The sequence below is a fragment of the Lissotriton helveticus genome, chromosome 1_1 (genome assembly GCF_964261635.1).
Source record: "Lissotriton helveticus chromosome 1_1, aLisHel1.1, whole genome shotgun sequence".
Lineage (NCBI taxonomy): Eukaryota > Metazoa > Chordata > Amphibia > Caudata > Salamandridae > Lissotriton > Lissotriton helveticus.
In genome coordinates, this window is record NC_136057.1 from 840,656,574 (window position 1) to 840,678,018 (window position 21,445).

General features: G+C 45.8%; 1 protein-coding gene across 4 annotated transcripts in view; it reads right to left on the reverse strand.

The window, feature by feature from the left end:
• Positions 1 to 795: 795 nt before the first annotated feature.
• The window catches only part of LOC144817887 (deoxyguanosine kinase, mitochondrial-like), a 91,712-nt gene continuing 71,062 nt past the window's right edge, over positions 796 to 21,445 (reverse strand). Inside the window, exons 1-3 of one of the 4 annotated variants that reach the window (XM_078674802.1) lie at positions 10,328 to 10,407; positions 5,570 to 5,664; positions 796 to 1,853 (exon numbers count right to left, since the gene is read on the reverse strand). In XM_078674802.1, coding sequence (XP_078530928.1) covers positions 944 to 1,849 — 906 coding nt within the window. In that variant the 5' untranslated portion in view covers positions 1,850 to 1,853; positions 5,570 to 5,664; positions 10,328 to 10,407 and the 3' untranslated portion in view covers positions 796 to 943. Of the gene's footprint in view, positions 1,854 to 5,569; positions 5,665 to 10,236; positions 10,408 to 21,445 lie in introns of those variants that run through there. The other 3 variants (XM_078674787.1, XM_078674794.1, XM_078674812.1) reach the window with 3 other exon arrangements.

The following is a 21,445-nucleotide window of genomic DNA, read 5'->3' on the forward strand; positions in this document are numbered from 1 at the left end:
CATATTGGCATTACCAATGCTTGTTGTATATATGCGGATGTGTCTGCAAATGAGCTTACATGTGCTGGAAAAGCAAAGATGCAGGTCTGATCAAAAAAGAAAAAGGAGACATTTTACAGGTTTTGGATGAACATTGTTATTAAGATTGGGCGTCTTCCTCTGGGCATCAGTACTTGCTGACGGAGGACAGATCCAAAGCAAACTGTTTAATATATTCAGATATTAGTGCAGTGAGTTTTCTTGCATTGCTTTTTATGACTGACGGGAAACTTAGAAACAACATGTCTCAGTGTCATGTTTTTCCGGGGCATACAATGGCTCATAAATATTTAATTTCTGTACTATGCTGAAAGTCTTACTTCAAAATTACTAAAAGCCATTCCCTGCTTGAGGACATCACTAAGGCTGATATAGTAGGTCAATTCTTGGTGCAGTGTCAGTGCTACTGTTTGAAGTGAAACTGGTCTAGCTGCACTCCTGCACATCTAAGGAACGTGTTCAGCCTTCTTCTGCGCCTCATGTTGCCCAATGTGCATCATGGATAGCAAAAGGCTACTTTAGGCATACGATTTAAAAGTTCACTTGTTTCACAATGTAGATCATATGAGCCAGATGTTGGGGGTATCTCTTGAATTGAGCTTTTTTGGAGGTAATTGATGAAGAAACGAACCATAAACCAGACATGAAAAAAACACAACACGGTAGAACACACACAGAATCCCACAAGATGTGCCACTTCGTGGTCCATTTTTAAACTTCTATTATTCATGCGAGTTTTTAAAACAAAGTAGAGGATGCAAAGTAACCAGACCCTGCAACAAAGTAATGAAAAATATAATGATACAACAACATGCATGCATTAAAATGGGATAAATTTTAAGCAGTATAAACTGAAAATGTGAAAAGTTTAGCATTTCTCTGACATTATTTTGGACAATCGGTTTCATAGGTTCGTTAAGAATGTTTTGACCTTATCTGTAAGAATTTCCTCTTCCTCTAGGTTGCCTTTAAAATCCTTATTTACATCCAAAACCAGAACAGGAACATTTTGTATGTTCTCAAAATGGACTTCAGTAGATTTTTTTATGAGCCAGTCTTCATGTTGGACATGCAATTTCTTTAAATATTCTAGTTCTACTTGTTCCTCTTCTGACCTGCCTCTTTGCCGCAGTCTTTCATAGCATTTCTCTGGTGTTGCTTGGAGATAAAGAATTCCATTCAGAGCTACTCGGTCCTTGAATTGTTGCAGAAAAAAAGAATGCCAGTCTTGATATATGGTCCATTCAATCTCGCTCATGTGTCCAAGATCAAATAGATTTTTAGCAAAAACGTACCTATCACTGTAGACCGACCTCTCAAATACCTGTACTGGATTTTGTACTTTCATCAAATGCTCAGAAAATGGTTCTAATTGGGCCTTTAATCGGCCCATGCAGGAAAATGTCTGGAAAGTATAAGACCACCTCGAAGGATCTTGATAGACCATTTGGAGTAAATTTGCAGTCTTGGAACAATCACCAGAACCTTGAATGTTTTGCCATTTGGTCACCGGTTCGGTAACCATGTGCCAGCCCTGGAATGTTTTACCTAGTAGGGTTAAAAATGTTGACTTGCCCACTGCAATGTTTCCCTCTATAGAAAGCCTCTTAACACTGGGGCTTGTAAAAGAACTAGAAGTCATAATGTCAGTGGTATTTAAATATCTGACTGTATTCGGTGTCAAGGCAGCTACAGCATCTCCTTGACTGTAAAAAGGTACAGCAGAAAATAAATACTTTTGTACCTTTGGGAAAATAATGCTAAGCTGTGGTACTGTCTTTGGAAGCATCCATGAGTTACTGAAATACATTGTCCTGAAAACAAATGGAAATTGACAATTTAAATACTTAAACATGAGAACTTGTAATAAACATTTTACCAATATAGAAAAATAGCACTGAATAATACAAGTTGGTAGAATATATATTTCTGCATAAATATATTGTAAAAATAAATGCAACACCTACAATAATAACTTAGCAATTTTTTAAGAAGCTAAATTCATTACATGGGAAAAGATCACAAATTCTTTAAAAACATTTTTAGTGGTCATGCAGTTGTGAAGAAACTATCCATGTAGCATGTTCACTCAAAGAGAGGAAAGTGTTCTGCAAACCTTTTTTACCCTATGACGTTTGTTTGCACTTTCCACTTTACTGGACAGAACATACAGTTTTTAAGGCAATATGCGGCCCTCTGCTGTGGCTATACCCCACTTGAAAAGGGCTGGGCTCTTGTGTAAGTTAGCTGCTTCTTCTAAGGTTCCCTGGCAGCATGCCAGCAGTACATCAGGGAAGCAGTGATTGGCAAATGAACCGATCCCAAATGTTCCTGCCTGAGTATACATTAAGAACATATCTCTTATTGGGTAAGCCACTTTGCAACATTTGATTTCTAACGTTTGGTTGGTAACTCCTCTCATCTCCTCTCTCTCCACTGCAACATTAACCCCACATGATAGTATAACGGATTTGGCACTGGGCGTGGCAGAGACACATTTGCGCCTGAATAATATCTGTAAAGACCCTTTGCCTTTCAGAGAGCAGGGCATGGAAACATTATAGTGTTCCTGTTGAAGGGACAGGCAAAGTGGTAACTGGGGTGGGAGGCAAAGTCCTAACTGGGGTGGTAGTTTTCCTTTGAAGATCGAGTGCCGAAACTGGTAGGGATATTAGTTTGTTTGGTAGTAGAAGAAAGTGATACACAACAGACAAGATTCCACCATTTTTAGGGGGACTGAAATCTGGGATAGAATGAATGGCCCATGCTGAGAATTGCATGGACATTACCTTGCTGAAAACATGGAGGTGGAAAGTGTTAGAGCTTCATTAGGGTTGGCTAAGCGATCACCCAACAGAGCAAACTAATTTACCCTTTAAAACGTCTGCTCGAGCCATTGTGGGAGATAACCTACTTAGTGAGGAAGAAGAAAATAAAGTCACCTTGACTGTTACACTGAAGAATTCCTGACTGCCTGCCACAAACCTTTGAGAGTAGAGTGGTCTAAAGCTCTCTCTTGAACCTTGGTCTCCAGCAATAATCAGCTGAACCACAAGCTTCAGTTGCCAGATTTGGAGTCAAGGGGATATTTTGAACTAGCTCTTGATAAGAACATGTCAGGTAGACTAACAGCCCCAAGCAGTTAGGGTGCCATGGCGTGGAGACGAGCTTGCCTGTTTGAAGATGCTACCTTCCCTTGGAGGAACATGCCCAGCGAAGCCTTTCTGCTAAGGGGGCTGAAGGGATTCTGTAGCCACAGAGAGACTAACAGCAGGCTTAATTTAGTAGAACTGTCAGCAGACTTTGCAACATATCCTAAAGAATTAACATTTTTGAGTTACAGAGACCCTGTGTATCTACCTTGCATGTAAGCCCAACTATGTCTGCAACAAGCCACATGAGCAAGTTGTACCTATAGTCAATTCAAACTTAACTTGAACAGTAGATTAATTTGGACTATTATTAGTTGTTTTAATGTCACTATATCACTTGGAAAAGAATCAGAATTTGCTCCGTGAAAACTCAGTCACAGCTCACATCAAGACTGTAGTTTCTCTCTCCCTTAGTCTACGTCACTGTTTCGCTAAAAGACTATTTTGTTCACAATCATTCTATCTGTGTTATACAATGGGAATGTCGATTTAACGCTCATTAGCAGTGTCTGGGAAAGGTCTACAGTAAAATTAGTTTTTCTCATTTCAAGCTCTTTATTTAGGACAGGTCGCACATACAGGAGTGCTAGCAGCTGAAAGGATGTCAGGAGGTACTCCGTGTAAGGTGCATATCCGCCACCTGAGCTTAGGACTGGAAATTCGGCGTAAGATGTGGGATACTTCTTCAGAAATATGCACACTCTGTATCCCATCTGTAGGTGTTGCAAGAGGCAGTGTTATGCTTGACCTAGTACGGTCTCTGACAATATGCACACAACAAAAACAAGTAGGTGTCAGACATGATACACGTGTGGTCTCCTTTTTGTTCATAAAAGACTTTGCGCTTGCTAACTTGTCATCCTCTCCAAGGCGTTTTAATTGGTGTCATATCAATTACCGGGGTTGCCACTTGGGTCCACATGATAAGTAGAAGTAAGAAAAATGACTACCTCTGGGCTCCCCTTCTTACCAAGATATGTGGTAGGCAGATACCATATCAGAATGCCCTCATGGTGTTAAATCTCTCATGGAGTAGGTGGTGTTGGATACAGGAAAGTAAAGACAAGGTGCATCAGGGCTGGCATGATAATACATAGGCAAAGAATGAGAAGACAGATCTTTAAGCTCTCACTTTCTCATTGTTTGCAATGTTATGAGGTTTTGGAATTTCCTCTGCTTCGGAAGTGAAGCAGGAAAGTTAGCAGTTAGACGGAGAGCTACTGTAGCTATGGTCAGGATTTGGCAGGAACCAGTTCAAACCGCCTGCCAAGAATTTCCTCCGTAGGAGGAACGTCAAACAGAAACAGGACTTAATTGAATACCTGTGGATGCTCCACTTTGCAGATGATTCACAGGCTTGTCAGATCGATGAAAGCTATCTCCACAGTGGTGACAAAGGGATCATATGGCAAAAGGGAAACTATTAAAGTAAATATAACACATTTGGAGGGTCTGGTATCCTGGCCTGTGTGACGGAGGTAAAAAGTAATATTTAATAATAATTAAACTGCACACAACACAGATGGTTGTCACTGTAATTTCGTGTATTCTCACAAGTGCATGACTTCTGTCCATGCTGCTCCAGACCCCAAGCACCCCATACATTGCCACTTGTTCAATCATGCATGCTGTGTAGAGTGTTGTGGTGCAGGCTTTGTACCAGCCAGTGAACGAGGAAGCTAGGGTGGAAGAGAAATAGCTGCAATGTGGTAGCCCCACCATTGAGTTTGAAGTGCACTGGAAGCTGTAATTTCCCTACAGTACGGCCTTGTTTTGGGAACCATATGGTCCAGTTAGGGATTCCATTGTTAATATTACTTTAGCACCAATTGGAAGGTGGAACGATACACCAAACCAAACAGCCAATAGCTTAATAGAGAGTAATACTCGTATGAGTTGAGCGGAAGCCCACTCAGAGGACAGACACTGTCTGTGCATCTTACAAGGAATAGTTTATCTGACTGTAACTTTACATTTTCATAAGGAGGCCATAGCACACAGTAGGAGTAACTACTTTTCCGTGAGGGATCCTAAAACTCCAGTAAACGCCATCATACTCAATTTCCTGTGCTGGGTGAAGCTACAGCTTATTTTAAAGAAGCCACACTAGCATATGCGGTTGCAATACATGTAAGCAGCATTTGCGAATGTGTATGCTTACATTTGTTAGCGCATTAAAGTCTGACCTCTTGGCTTTGCAATACTTGTTTAACCATCCGGTGTTCGAGTGTACAAGTTCAACAAAGAACTCCGCAGTACAAATTAGCACAGCATGTACACCACTTGGTAATTTACATAAATTAGCGCCTGTCAAACTTGAATGTACCCAGCATAATATTTTATAAAAGAACTAGAAAAAGCAAAAATAGGCTACCTACTTGAGATTTTCGCATGAAGCTGAAGGCCAAAAAAGCCCTACATTGCTCACAGCATCTCGATTCTCTCCATTTACTCACAGGCTAACGATTAAAACCTTCAAAAAGAAACATAGGAATTTAAACAAAGACATATACATTTTAAGATTTAGCTCTACACAGTACAACAACCACGAGCAGCAACAGAGATATTAAAATAAAAAAGTGTCTCACCTTTTTTTAAATTTCAACATATTTTTATTTAAAACATTTTTTGGAACATTATTCACTCTTATTTAGTAGTCATTGCAGAACACTTTGTAAAAAACCTGGGAGGTTGTCCAAACTGTAAAGAAAATAATTTTTAATAAGGTGTGAAAATATTTTCAGTCTTCCTGGCTTGCACCTTAGTAATACTATAGGCCCAAAAGAGAAAGCAACCCTCAAGCTAAATGCATGTAAACGAACTTGTCAAGGCTGCAGCACCAAACAGCTGAGCGTGATCAAAAGATTTGGAAAAAGAAGACGAGCACTTTATGCAATAGGCTACAAACCAAATATAGGAGCCATGCCACATGCAATGGCAAATTCCACATCCTCACTTATAGAATGAGGATCCTGCAATCTAACAAATCATAATCTGAATTTAAGACTGGAAAAGTTGCAGATACAAAAAGTTTTTTCCACCGTCTGGTAATGTAGGGTATGGAGCAGGACTGGGGAATTTAGGTTCGTAGAGTCAACACAAAGGGGGGCCGAAGTGTCACTTTAACCGAGATCTTTCATACAACTGCCGTTGGGTGCATGTGGGTGTGTGGGTAGAGTCCTAAGGTAAAGTGCTGTTGTGTGTGTGGTGAGGTTAAAACTACCTAAGGGTATACCTAGAGAAATGTTAATAAGAAGGTACCCTTGGTAGAATAAAACAACCCGCAGGTTGGGAGTTACTAACAGAGGCGCAATGTGCCCAGGTAACTGATCAGGTCGACATGTTTCACGGCAATATCTGTCCAAAGGATCGCTGGCGTTTCATCAGGACCAAAATTAGAGGTGGTGGTGGTGTAGTGCACGAGAGTGGAATTAAATAATAGAGGGGTACCATTGGCCCTCTAAAAGATCAGATGGGGCCACTAACTTTCGGGAAATGAGTAGCGGCTATGACTTAATAGCCAATACAGCCCATTCGATCATGACCTAGACGGGAGAGAAAAGAAAAGAAGCAACAAAAAGGGGAAAAAACACCCGTTATGGTGGTACATTCAGAAATTGCGCAATCCTTGCTAAGTAGGTAGAAGGAATGCGCAGAAAGTATTGAGAAAGCGAGAAGCATGACTAAATAATAAAAAAATTATAAGCCAACCGGTCAACAGTGTGGTTCCTGTGAGGTGGAGCATGGCGAGCGCAGGCACAGCGGCGTCCCGGTCAGAGCGGCACATTGCACGGCCCAAACCGGGTAGTCGCCTGTCCGCACTCAGCCACAGTGCCCAATGACCCGCACAGATCGACTGGCTGTGAGGTCACAGCCTCACATAGATGGGCCACATCATATGGAAGTTGGTTTCACGACTCCATCATCAAACCATATCATAATCGTACCCTGAGCACAGTCCTCATGATGGCGCTATGCTGAAACACAAACAATACTTTCATAAGGCCCGGGTCTTGTGAGTCATGGTCGATTCATGTAAAGATCACAAAAGCCACCATGCTTACCTAGGGGAGCACTAGCAGTGCTCCATAAGCTATGGCGCAGGATGCCCACACTTAAATGGGCAACAGGCACAAGGAGCGACGTGGGCGGGAGGAAGGGAAAAAAGGGGAAAAGAGGCAACAGTCAGTTAAGTAAGCCAAACGGGCGTCGGTTTTCAAACACACACTTACTTGGAAAGGTAGATTTTTCCTGGCGTAAACAGTCCTGTCAAGCGTCACGCAACAGGTGTGACGCTCACGCATTTCAGTGCGGTGATCCGCATCACCGCACTGAAAGGCATTGTCACGCATTTTCCACCTGTGCCAGGGCGCTCCTGTGCCCGGGCTCTCAGCATCTCTCTGCTGTTCTAAGAGAGGTGCTGCTCAGCCCGAGTGCCTAAACAGTTAATCAGACTGCAGCTCTCAGCTCTGTAGTGGCTGAGAGCGGCGCGCTACAATGTATCAGTCTCTCCCAGGAGCTGCCAGGCTGCTGTCCGACTCCTGTGTTGCCCTGGAAACTAAAATGAGCTAACGATGGTACACCGGGATTAAATCCAGATGTGCCGGCCACGGTAGTGCCGTCACGTCCGGAGGAACTCTTACGTCCGGGTAGTGCCCTGTGATAGCTACTACCGAGGAGACAGCTGGGACCCTGAGTCAGGTTGTGTGACACAAGGTGGCGCCATGATGGGTCATGACATGATGTTCTGTTGCCACAAGGCAGGCCGCAATCATGGCGCTGCGGCCTCTGTCTGACAGTAATGCTGCTGCTTGCACCAGTCAGACCTCCTGTGATGTGTTGGCTAAATTCGTATAACGCTGGCCGCCGGCGAATTATTATTTTCCGATCCACTGCCTGGCCGAAGGAGAGCTAATGCAGTGGGCAGGTCGCCACGGACCGTCACTGTTGCAGCGGCCACCATGACTAAAGTTAAATCTGTGATATACCTCTTGACAGCATTTATGCTGTTTATTATACATTATATTCTGTTATCTTCCTTGTTATTGCATCTAAGAGGCATTAAATAATGCGGATCCGTTAGTGTGTCCGGTTTATAACCCTCAAATGCAATTTATTGAAGCTCTGCCCGCCGCTCCCCATATTATGCGATATATTGATTTCCCCACATTTCATCAGCTAGGACTAAATACCCAGTAACTAGAAAAAGCTTTAAAACCTCACAGGCCCTTGAATCCGGAGCTCCCAGGCCGCAGGTTTATATAACCCTGTTGTCATAAAATAATTCCAGTAGGTCATGTAAGTAACAATTAACGTCATCACCTAAATATGATGAAGTAAAGGTGAATTCCTAGACTGTTAGCAAACTGGCTTTACTTTCAGTTTGAATACAGTTCTTCGAGGGTCCTGCAGCTCCAGCCTTTTTCATTCCCATCTCTTTAGGAGACTCTTTGAAGCTTTCGTGGCGTGTTTTGTTGGTGCAGACAATCGGCTGGCCGCCCAGACAAGTGCTGGCTGAGTGATTGCAGACAGTGGTCAGAGCGGGCACCACCGGTCAGCCGGCCGGTGCATGTTGTTTACTGAAACCGGGGAGAGCCATGTGATGAAACCTTACTTTCCCAGCCCACCCGGCACCTTGATTTCACTGGACCGATTGGTGTTTTTAATAAACACCATATTATGTCTGTCAGGTGTCAGGCTAGGCGAACAGTCATTCTTCCACTCAAGCTCACTTGCACTAATACAAGCTCCAGCACCCCTGGACAGCCAGACATACTGTCCCAAGTTAGGAGGGGAGAACTGTGACTGGTCGTCTGCACCTTGTGATGCTCTTGAAGTGCCTGCTGCTGACGCGTCGCCATCCTGACTAGCCTGGCCGCATCACGGTGCCTTCAAGGTAAACTATGATGTCAGTGCTTTAGTTCCTCTGTATATTTCACATTTTCCTTAATCTTGCATTCCTTAAGATTATTACTACCAGTTTGTGCTTTTCTCATTTTGTTCACGTAATTTTTTATGCTTGTATAGTGAGTGCAATTTGAACTATTCATCTCCAGCTGCTTTATAACTAGCCACAATCAATAGCTTTTAGATTTGAAGATGAAGGCAGTGAAAATTCCTCCTAGTGCTTGCAAGTGGGTTAAAAAATAGGGTTCGCCATGCATGACCATCCAATCTTAGCCTATTTACAGAGTGCACAAACAAATAGTCATGTATTCCAGTTTCAACTGTAATTCTGTGTCAAGGAGCGGCACAGTTGTCAAAATATTGACATGGCAGTGAAAGGAAACCAGTGCTTATCGGTGAGTGGGTCTATTGTGTGTTTTCGTCAGTGAAGTGAAGGAGTTGCGAGGGAGTGCATTCAAGAGTGAGTGAAAAGAGAGCACGAAGAGGAAAGTGGCAAGGTGTAAAATATGCAGATGTGGAGAAAAAAGTATGCAAAGGTCACACATGAGTGACATAGGTTGAACTTAACTGGAGTGATTGAGACATTCAGAAGACCACTATCATCTCTACATGCCTCAGCTGTTTAATTCGGAACCTCACTGTTTCATAACTGAAACATTCTTTTTACTCATTTATCTTAAACTGCTAACAACCATTGACCAAGCCAATAGTCCTGGATGGTTTTAGAAATATGTCAGTTGTCAAGCTCAGAGAGGAACCAAAATACTTAGCGGACGGCACACTGTGAAAATCACAGAAATTATGTGTTTAAACCAAACGCTTAATTATATAGGCCATGCATGCTCCGTTTAGAGGCTCCCACTTGTTTCATCTCACTTAAAGCCATGATGTCAAGATATTCAATTTCTAGTGTTTTGCAGCAGTTTTCAGATTTTCTTAAGAGTTTCCTGTTGCTCAAATACGTGTAATTTCTGATATTTATATGTTTACCTCGCCTTCCCTGCTTGATTTTGCGCACGAATTCCTGTCACTCATATTCGTTCAATGTCACTCATAATTACACAGATATTATGAAAATGTCACACATAAGCAATCTGAAACCTTGGCAGCTATGCGTAAACCGATCAATATTACTCACGGTTGCGGTCGGGTGCCGGCTCGTGAGACCTGCCCCGTCCTGGCGCCTGCTTGCATGTAAAAGTGCTAGGTTTTCTGACCGTGTTAAGTACCTGGCGGACTGGTGGTGGACTGGTGGTGAACGGGAGGTTCCCCCTTCCTGTGTGCTCGCCCATCTCTCCTGATGCTGCGGCTGCGTGAGAATGAAGTGTTTCATCGCGCATGCACCAGGGGAGCGTGGCTGTACTGCGCATGTGTCTAGGGGAGATGAAGTTTTGAATCTCTGCTGGACCTCGCGCTGGAAAAAAAAGGCAGCCATCGTGGAGTACATTGTAAAGTCGGGTGGTGAAAATAAAGACCCGATGAGTTGATTATGAATATTAAGTTAATGAAATGTTGCAAGCAACAGGCTGTCGGGCCTAAGTGCAATTGGCCCCGGGGTTACTGTGTCCCATCTGAATATTGTGGGAATCAGCAGTCACAGACCTCAAGCAACCCAGGGTACAGATGAATGCTATTTGTAGTGCCGCCCTAGCCGATACAGGCACATAAAAGGTGTTCCTCGTGTGGTATCGCAGTGCAAGAGAGAGACAGGGTGGGGCTGCGGGCGGGAGTTACTATGTGTTGAAACAGACTAGCAAACCCACTAGTAGGGTCTCAAGGAAGTACAAGGCGTACAGGTCACAATGAGAAGGAAAGCCTGAGAGTTGGAGACAATGGATCCGGAATAGGATCAAAGCTCAATCCATGGAATTTCATCATTGAGGTCAAGGCTATCAGTTTTAATGCGGTGAACCCATCTTTGCTCGCGTCTGAGCAGTGAGGTGCTGTTCCAACCTGGGTTCGCCTCCAGGATCGTCCAGTTTATGACCTCACATGGGTGGCCCTGTTCAATGAAGTGATTAGTGAGCTTGGTGGCTGTGCGTTTCCGTCTGATAGTGCTTTTATGCTCGGTGATCCTCACTTTTACTGCTCGTGTGGTCATCCCAACATATCTGAGATGGCAGGGACATGTGATGAGAGATATGCAGTGGGTGGTGTTGCAGTTGGTGTGCTTACGCTGTTCCCAGCTGAAGTTTTCCAATTTGTAATGTTTTGGTGTGTTTGGTCAAAGGGCATGCCCCACATGTGCCACAGGAATGATGTCATGTGACTGCCGGGAGGTTCCACAGTGTAGTTTCCTAGGGTGTTCTGGGTGCTTGTGGGCGCGTGTGCAGCAACTGGTCCCTTAGGTTCTTTGTTCTCTTGAACGCAAATCGTGGTGATGGAAGGTCCAATGAGTCGCTCTTTAGGGTCTTCCAGTTGCGGTTGATTATCTTTTTGATACTGTTAAATGAAGGAGTGTACGTGGTGACACATGTGATCAGATTGTTAGTTTTGGGTTCCTTCGTTTCGAGGAGACCTTGGCGGTTGTTATTTCTGGCACGTTTTCTGGCTTTTGAGATCAAATCTCTTGGGTAATGTCTCTCCACGAGGTTGTTAGCCAAGATATCTGACTGGATTTCAAATTCGTTCAGCCTACTGCAGTTTCGCCGGATCCTCAGGAACTGTCCGTAGGGTAGATTTTCTCTGAGTGCTTTTGGATGGTAGCTCTTGAAGCTAAGAAGGTTGTTACAGTCAGTGGCTTTCCTATATACGGTGGTTTGAAGGTTACCATCCTCAATACTGATCAGTAGGTCAAGGAAAGGAATTTCTTTCTCATTTGCTGTCATGGTGAAGTGTAGGAGGGGATCCTTGTCGTTGATCAAAGACCCTCTACACAGAATCAAGATATCGGTAATAGATCTATTCCAGGTCACCAGGTTCATCTGAAAAGGGTTGGTATCTTTGAAGATGTGTGTTGCTTCAAAATGCAACATGTACAGGCCCGCCAGACTCGGCGCAAAGGTACTACCCATGCTGGTGCCCTGTACTTGGTGGTATATTGTGGTGTCATACATAAAGAAATTGTTAGTCAAGGCCACGCTGATAAGGGCGACAATTAAGCTAGCCCGGGTCTTGGTTGGTAGCGTAGCATCCCTCAGGAGATTTTCTACAACTTCGATGGTTGCATCCTGATGGATGTTGGTGTACAGGGCCTCTACATCAAGTGTGAGTAGCAAGTTGATCTCTTCTGTGTTTTCATCATTAAATTCCTGTAACAAATTCAGGACGTCCCCAGTGTCCTTGAGGTATGCTGGTGCTGCTTGGACCAAGGGGCATAGGAAAAAGTCTCGATGGTTCCAGAAGAGAGCCCAAGCCTGATACTATTGGGCGTCCCAAGGGGGGGGGGGATTACCCCCTTATGAATCTTGGGGAGGAGATAGAAATATGGCATCTTTGGAGTTTCGTTTACCAGGAAAGCTGCCTCTTTGGCTGTAATCCAGCCCTCCATCGATGCTTCGTTAATCAAGATGCGGATCTGTCCTAGTAGGCTTGTCGTGGGATCATTGGCTAGTACTCTGTAGTGTTTGGTGTTGTTAAGTTGCCGTTCGCATTAAAGTTTGTAGTCTTCGAGATTCAGTATGACAGTTGCGTCCCCTTTGTCAGCTGGCTTGATTATGATTGTGGGATCGTCATTGAGTGATTTGACTGCATCACGTAGTTTGTTGGACATGTTGTTGTAGGAAGGTGTCCTTATTATCCTTAAAGAATGATCTGAGTCTGATTTTTCTGAAAAGCTGAAGTAGCCTGAAGTTGTCTTCCTTGGGTGTGGGCACAAAGCTTAGATCCATTTCCAGTGCTGTCTTCTCGTCGGGGTTCTGTTCCCTGGTTGTTGACCATTATTTTTTTTGGTTGGTCATGCTCCTTGTTTTCCTCAGTTGATCCTCTGTGTCCTGCCACTGCACCTCTTCTTCTTCCTCTGCCTCTGCCTCTGCCCCTGCCTCTGTTCTGAAAAGGTGGAGAAGGGTTCTGGAAGAATGGCTGTTGGAATCCTTGCGGTGGTCCGGGGTAAGGAGGGTACCACATTGGTCCTGGCTGCGGGTAGAGTTGGTTTGGGTATCCATACATTGGTGGCATCGCAGGGGGTGGTAGATGACCTTGTTGATTGGAGCGTCTGCCCCAGCTATGATTGCTGGAGTTGCTGTTGGATGAGCGCCCTGATTGGTTAGAAGTAAATGACCCATCGTCTGATAGAACGTCATTCTCCGTAGGTTGGGAGTCATCTTTGGTGTAAGGGTAGATTTTCTCCCTGTCGAATCTTTTCAGATCTTTCTGTAGTTTGTTAATTTTTTAATTGAGGAGGTGGTCGGACATCTCTGCATTGATCTCAGCTAGGCGCGTTTTGTATGCTGATATACTGATCCCAGTTTTCAGACCATTCTCAGCTATGTTTATTTTTATTATCAGCGCTTCAGAGAAACGTTTTGCCGTGCTGATAATTAGGATGATCCAATCGCTGGTGCATTTCCATGCGATTTGGCACCCTTCTTGCCTAAAGATGAGGTCTTCCAGAAAGATACGTGGTGCAGTCCGAACCAAAAGGCCATTAGATGCTGAGTTGGCTCTGAGATATTCAGTCATTATTGAGCCGTGGAGGGCAATTCTAACTTGGAGCTTTTTGAGGGAGGCTAAGGAGTTCCAGTCCCCTTGGATGCTAGTTGTGGCCGCATTGCCATCACTATCTAGTAGTGAAGGTGTTCTTAATATTTCGGCCACGATGTCTTCGCCAAAACTAAGTCCTAGATTGTGCTACATAGTGGAGGTAGTCATGTCTCAGTGTGAGAAAGGTAGAGAAGGGGGGGCTAGCAACAAGAATGATAGATCGATAGGTCCCTCGGCTGAACCACCGTGCTTGATACGTAATCAAAAAGAAGAGGGGGGGACCAGGAGCTTATTAATGGTCCAGTGCCCGTGCTCTAAATAACCATAGAGTCAACACAAAGGGGGGCACTGTTCCAGAAAGAGTTGTACAGATAGTAAGGAAAAGTGCTAGGTCGCGGACTCAGAATAAGGAGTGAGGGGAAGTTCTCAAAAAAGACAATTCTTGTCTCTTGTTGCCCTCACACACCCCGAAGGATGTCATGCTTCATCATTGGGCGGTTGCTCCTCGTCGGGCCGGGGGTGCAATGCCCTATGGGTCCTCTTTCCCTTTCCTTTTCCCTTTTTTCCTTTCCTCCCACCCACGTCGCTCCTTGTGCCTGTAGCCCATTTAGGTTTGGCCATCCTGCGCCATAGCTTATGGAGCACTGCCATCAGTGATGTCACTGACTATGTCATGAATGATGTAATATGTGATGTCATCAGCAGTGCATTGCGAGGGCGCGAGTTATAGTTAGCTCAACTAACTATAACGACGGAATTCTATGGTTTTGTACGAGTGAAATGTCCAACTAACTATAACGTCCCTGAAACCTATGTTTTTTTCAGTGAATTTCAAAGGTTTTTTTAAATGCTAATTTCTAACTATAACATCCATGAAAACTATGGTTTTTTCTGTGAATTTCTAAGGTTTTTTAAATGCTAATTTCTAGTTCTAATGTTTATTAAACCTATGGTTTTTGCAGTGATTTTCAGTGATACTGGAAGTCACTGGTCACACAAAATCATCAAGTAGAGTACATAGAACTAATCAGAACTTTTTATATTGGAGATACTCACCGTACACGCATCGCTTCTTCAGGACTACCTACTGATCTTTTCAACCATATGTAAACAGCTTGTGGACAATTCAATTTTATATAGACAAGTAAAATTTCAAGGAAAGAACCACATTTCTTCTGGTGCCTGGGGCTATAGCAAGGAACCTTACAGGATTGGGATGCAATTTATCTACTTAAGCAAGGTTCCACAACGTATTCCTTACTGAGAAATCTTTAACCAATTGTCGATGTTTCCCAACTACGAGACATATAAGCCTTGAGGAAGTTACGTTACAGTAACGAAACACGTGTCGGCTGCCTGTTTCATTTCTTCAGGAATACAGTACAGTAGAACTTTTGACAACAATTTTGTATTATGTATTGTTAATGAGCATTGTACAGATAAGAATTGCATCAAACGAGATATTAAAACCACTAAAGGAATGCCACATTTTGATATTCTCTTTTCATAGATAGGTATTGGCACTGTCTATATGAGCAATTGGAAGTCAGGACTCTCTAACTTGGTCAGGACAGGGAATAAACTCCCTTAAAAGCACATGTTTTTATGATAACGAGCATTGGAGTGCCGCGGTACAACAAATCTTTAAATATACTGCTTGTACTTGTAGTGTTGCGGACAATAGACGCAACCATGTTACCTCAGGCACTGGGGCAGACCTCGGTCATGTAACTGTGTTGTCCCCCCTGGAAGCGGAAGCAGAGTGGGCTGGTCCAGCGTACACCACTCCAGCGTAGAAGTATGAATAAATAGGCTGGGGCTCTGGGAATGGTTCACTTGGGGGAAGGCCAAGGCGGCAGTCCTCACCATGCCACGAGGCCTCCACCGTGACCGCCGGCCTCCTCAACAGAGGCCCCTGCGAACCCAGCAGCACAGCACCACAGACTTATATCTGTACAGACTACTGCCTTCGATCTACACTGCGGATAGCAGGGCTCACAATTCAGATGGAGTTGCGATTGCAGATGACGCAGTCCAGTAGGCAAGAGACATTGCTCCCAGTGCGGCCTGCCCAGACCACGCATCATCGCAGACTGCGCACACACTGAGTGCAGTGCATCAGGTGCCACTAACTCAGTGCACCACAAGTCAAAGCCACGTGGACTTATTAAGGCAGAATTTATTAGGCAAAAGACATTGCTACCAGTGCGGCCCGCCCGGACCACGCATCGTCGGAGGCTCCACACAAGCTGGTTGCTTCAGGTGACACTAACTGTGCAGCTCAACTCAACGCCACGTGGCTGTGGGCCCTTGCTGACCGCTGTCTCCGGCCTACACTGCGGTCATCAGTGCTCACATTTAAAATTGACTCTGGATTCATTAATTGCAGAGTCCAGTAGGCAACCAAGTATTACGTCCCTAAACCCTACATAATATCCTTTTAGTATACTTGAAGAACTTGTTTTATATCAGTTATAGCTTTAGTACAATAACCAACTTCATCTTGCAAGTCCAAAGGAACACTGAATGGCAGTCTACACTGCGGACAGCAGAGCTCACAATCTGAATTCAGTCTTGATTTATTAATTGCAGACAGAATTGTACTCTATGTCCTCAGATTTTGTCAAGAGGAAGTGACAAAAAGCCTTTCTAGATGTCTGTGCTGACTACTGCCTTCGATCTACAATGCGGACAGCAGGGCTCACAATTCAGATTGAGTAGCGATTGCAGATGACACAGTCTAGTAAGCACGAGAGATTGCTCCCAGTGCGGCCCACCCGCACCACGCATCATCGCTGGCAGTGCACACACTGAGCGCCACACCTACCACTAACTCTATGCAGCTCAAGTCAATGCCATTTGGCTGTTAGGCCCTTCCTGACGGCTGCCTCCGGCCTACACTGCGGTCAGCAGGGCTCAGAATTCAGATTGAGTTGCGATTGCATATGATGCAGTCCAGTAGGCAAGAGACATTGCTCCCAGTGCAACACGCACGCACCATACATCATCGCTGGCTGCGCACATGCTGAGCGCCACACCTCCCACTAACTCTATGCAGCTCAAGTCAACGCCACGTGACTGTGGGCCCTTTCTCACCGCTGCCTCCGGCCTACACTGTGGTCAGCAGGGTTCACAATTCAGATCGGGTCGGGATTGCAGAAGACGCAGTCCAGTAGGCAAGAGATTGCTCCCAGTGCAGCCCGCCCGCACCACGCATCATAGCTGGCTGTGCACATGCTGAGCGCCAAACCTACCACTAACTCTATGCAGCTCAAGTCTACGCCACGTGGCTGTGGGCCCTTTCTGACCACTGCCTCCGGCCTACACTGCGTTCAGCAGGGCTCACAATTCAATATTAGTACTGATGCAAATTGTGTAAGTGACTATAATCAGTTAAGAAACCAAATGCTCCCAATGTGTGCAGCTCAAATGAACGCCACGTGGCTGTGGTCCTTTGCCGACCGCTGCCTCTTGCCTACACTGTGCTCAGCAGGACTCACAATTCAAATTCAGTCTTCATTAATTAATTTCAGAGTCCAGTAGGCAACAAACTAGAACGTCCCTGAAAACTACATATTTCGACAGTGTATTCCATAAATGTTTCATCTTTTGTTCCATACCCCCACACTGCGGTCAGCAGAGCTCACAATTTAAATTGAGACATGATTTATTTATTGCAGAGAGAATTGTACTCTATGTCCTCGAATTTTGTCAAGAGAAAGTGACTAAAAGCATTCCTCGATGTCTGTGCGGACTACTGCCTTCGATCTACACTGCGGATAGCAAGGCTCACAATACACATCGAGTCGCGATTGCAGATGACGCAGTCCAGTAGGCAACACACATTGCTCCCAGTGCGTCTCGCCCACACCAGCCATCATCGCTGGCTGCGCACATGTCGAATGCTTCTGCTGCACCTATCTCAGTGCAGCACAACTCATGGACCCTTTAAGATAGAATCTTTTGTGTATTATTTCACATCTGCTGCCCCTACCTCAGTGCAGCACAAATCATTGATCCTTTATGATTGAATCTCTGTGTCTGATCCAATGATTACTGTTGTACTTGTTGCCAGCACCAACCATTCCCGGAGGGCTGGCTTACACTCACCCCATACGCATCCAGCAGAGACGTCACTGGACATGTGACACTGGTAATAAAAAGGAGTTGAGCGCACGTGCCCGTACCCAAATCCACTATCTATCTAACTGTGTCCGAGTGTTCATTATGTATGCAAGATGCAGCCCCTGGGCCCTACCACATTACATTGTGCTGTGGACAGTGTATTCAGCCATGTTACCTCTGGCAGTTGGGAAAACTTCGGTAATATAACTTTCTTGGTCATTGTACAAGTACGTACGTAGAGACTCGATCATTAGAATACTGCAAGGAGAGTATATAGTAAATTTATAAGTGCTTGGGGATTGGAGGAGTGATTGTATAAGTACATATGTTGGCGCAGCCAAACCCCGACCACGAGCTTGGCTCTAATTGGCTGCCCTCCATGTGCCAAAAACTGAAACTTGATCTTTGCATGGCCCTGTATTGCTACATCTGCAACACTCCACTCAATGTGCAATGAACATTCACATCCAAACAGATATGTCATATCCACCATCTTTCATGTGTGGAACTATGGATGAATGTAGGGTCAGTGATTCCCCGTACCCTCCATGTTGGCCATGTTGTGGGACTTGGCTCACAGTGACACATTGGAGCTTGCCACCCGGGTGACGGCAGGACTACAACAGGGACACCCGCATCAGTTCATTCCTCATACAGCCCAGGACGGAGCCATGCCCATAGCTCCGGAGTCATTCTTCACAGCCTCACGCAGGACTGGCATACGGCAGGTCAGCCCACTCCGCTTACACTTACAGGGTAGAACAACAACGCTACATGGCTCAAATTTCCATTGCAGTGATCTGCTGGTCACAGCCTAGTTGTCAGTATGCCACAGCCGCTCCCTAATGGCTGGTATACACCCACACCACACTCATCCAGAACAGGCGTCACAGGACATGTGACCTTGCCAATAAAAAAGTTCACGTGCTCTACGCCATTTCAGTGTTGCTGGCACCACAGGCACACCGGGACGGTGACTTTCCGTCCGCTGAGGTACGGGTACCATAACTGCTGAGCGGGTGTGCATGCCCCATCCCGGCAGTCTGGACAGCTCAGGTTTTGCGTGCCCTGCTGGACCGCAGTGTAGGCTTGAGCCATCAGACCGCATAGGCCTACCTCCACGTGGCGTTGCTTCGCTGGTCACAGAGTTAGTGGCACCGCAAGGGCTGAGCAGGTGTGCAGCCTGCGATGAAAAGTCGGTGCACTGGTATGTCCTCTGCCACGGCGAAATCAAGATCCAGCACCAAATGTGAGACCTGGTGGCCTGCGGAGCGGGGCTGCATGATATGCAGGGTGCCCTGTCCGTGGGCCCGCAGCGGCACGTGGTAGGCCCTCTTTTCTACATGCAGGTTGCGAAAGATGAGCAGAGGCTTGTTTGCGCAACAGCGGGCAGTCACCTTCAGGCAGTGGGATTGCATGAGGTGCAGCGGCGGGCAGTCACCGCCGGGCAATGGGAGTGGATGGGGTGCAGCAGCCTGGATGCACAGGGGAGGGACAGCGATTTAGGCGTGCGCAGTTGTATGTACTCTGCCATTACTGATTCCATACTACGTTTCAGATGAGTAAGCTTGAGGGCTCCATTATGTCCCAGCACGTGGTTGGAGACACACCGGTGGTGGAAAGGTGAGATGGGAGGGTTTTGTCCACACTGTGGGCACTTACTGTCCCTCTCCATCGCTTCCTTTCTCTTCCTCACACTCTTTCTCTCTCTCTCCCTCTCTCACTCTTCCTCTGTTTCTCTCTTCCTCTTTCTCACACTGTTTTTCTCCTTCTCTCTCTCTTCCTCTCTCTCACTTTCTCTCTCTCTCTTCCTCTCTCTCACTTTCTCTCTCTCGCTCTTCTTTGATGGACGCATGACACACAATCTTATCATGCTTTTTGTCTACCAGGCTGTGATTCACAGATTGACGACCCCCTCACCCCCCGACACGGACCTCCCGCCACGTGGTGATGACTTCAGGTCCACTGAGTTAGTGCAATCAGAGCTGAGCGCGTGTGCAGCCGGCGATGATGCGTGGCCTTGATACAACATCCTGGCAATCAAGACCCTGTCTGTATTGTGAGCTCGGCTTGACCGTGTGTATACAACAGCGGTGAAGGTTGCTTCGGCATGTGGTGGACCCTCTTAGACACACACCGGTGGCAGAACGTGAGCAGAGAGGCTTGTTTCCGCAGCAGCGGGCATTCACCTCTGGGCGGTGGGAGTGGATAGTGTGCAGCAGTCTGGGTGCGCAGGAACGGGCAGTCACCTCCGAGCAGTGGGAGTGGATGGTGTGCAGCAACCTGGGTGCGCAGGAGCAGGCAGACACCTCTGGGCAGTGGGAGTGGATGGGGTACAGCAGCCTGGGTGTGCAGAGGCGGGCAGACACCTCTGGGCGGCAAGAGTCGATGGGGTGCAGCAGCCTGGGTGCGCAGGGGCGGACCTGAGATTTCTGCATGTGCAGTTGTATGTACTCTGTCATTACTGATTCTATACTATGTTTCAGATGACTAAGCTTGAGGGCTGCACTATGTCCAAGCACGTGGTTGGAGACACACCAATGGCAGAAGGTGAGCTGTGAGTATTTTTTCCACAGTGTCAACACTCACTCTCCCTCTCCATCTCTTCCTTTCTGTCACTCACACTCTTTCTCTGTCTCTTCCTCTCTCTCACTCTTTCGCTCTCCTCTCTCTCACACTTTTTCTCTTTCTCTCTTCCTTGTATCTCACTTTCTCCCTTTCTCTCTTCCTCTCTCTCTTTCTTTCTCTCACTCTTCCTCTCTCTCTATCTCTCTCTCTCCTTTGATGGACGCATGATGCACAATCTTATCTTTCTTTTTCTCTTGCAGGCTGTGATTCACAAATTGTCGAGGGATGACACGCCATGCCTGTACCTACTTTTATTTTGTTGTTTTGTTTAAATAAAATGTTTTATATGTAAATCCATAGATGACTGAGATTCTTATTTGTCCAACCTCATATGCACCTTTTTTAATATAATTGTGCGGCATCAGCCAATTTGTTACACTCCAGATTTCATAAGGTTGCTGTCACATTTGTTTGTGGGGGGTAGAGGGGGAGGGGGGATGGCGGACAAGGGGCTAGTGGGGGGGGGGGGTGTCAGAGCAGTGTGAATTTCTACGGCCAGCATGAAAGGTGTCTACTGTGAAGCTGGCAGGTGCCACAGGAATTAAGGGGTTACCCCATGCCCCTAAACGTAGCTATATTGTGGGTGCCCAGGGTAGGCACCCACTGTGAGAAAATAACCAGCTCTCACCAGCACCCATGAAGGGTGCTGGTTGGAGGGGCCGCCAGGAGCCGCGGCAGTCTTGAGGCTCCCCCAATGACCCTGACCTTGGCTACATTGTAGGTGCCTGGGGTGCGCACCAGGGCACACTACGAAAATGCCCAGCTCTCCCCAGCCGAGGTAGGCACCAGGCCACCCTTAAAAAATTAAATTTATAAATGACTGGCAGGGCCTGCTCATTTTTTATTCACTGTTTCAGGGAAGTAGCTCCCCATCATGTCTTCCGAACGATTTAAAATGTTTGGTCTTGGTGTTACCCCTAGAAGGGGCAAGTGTAACACCAAGCATCTTTTTA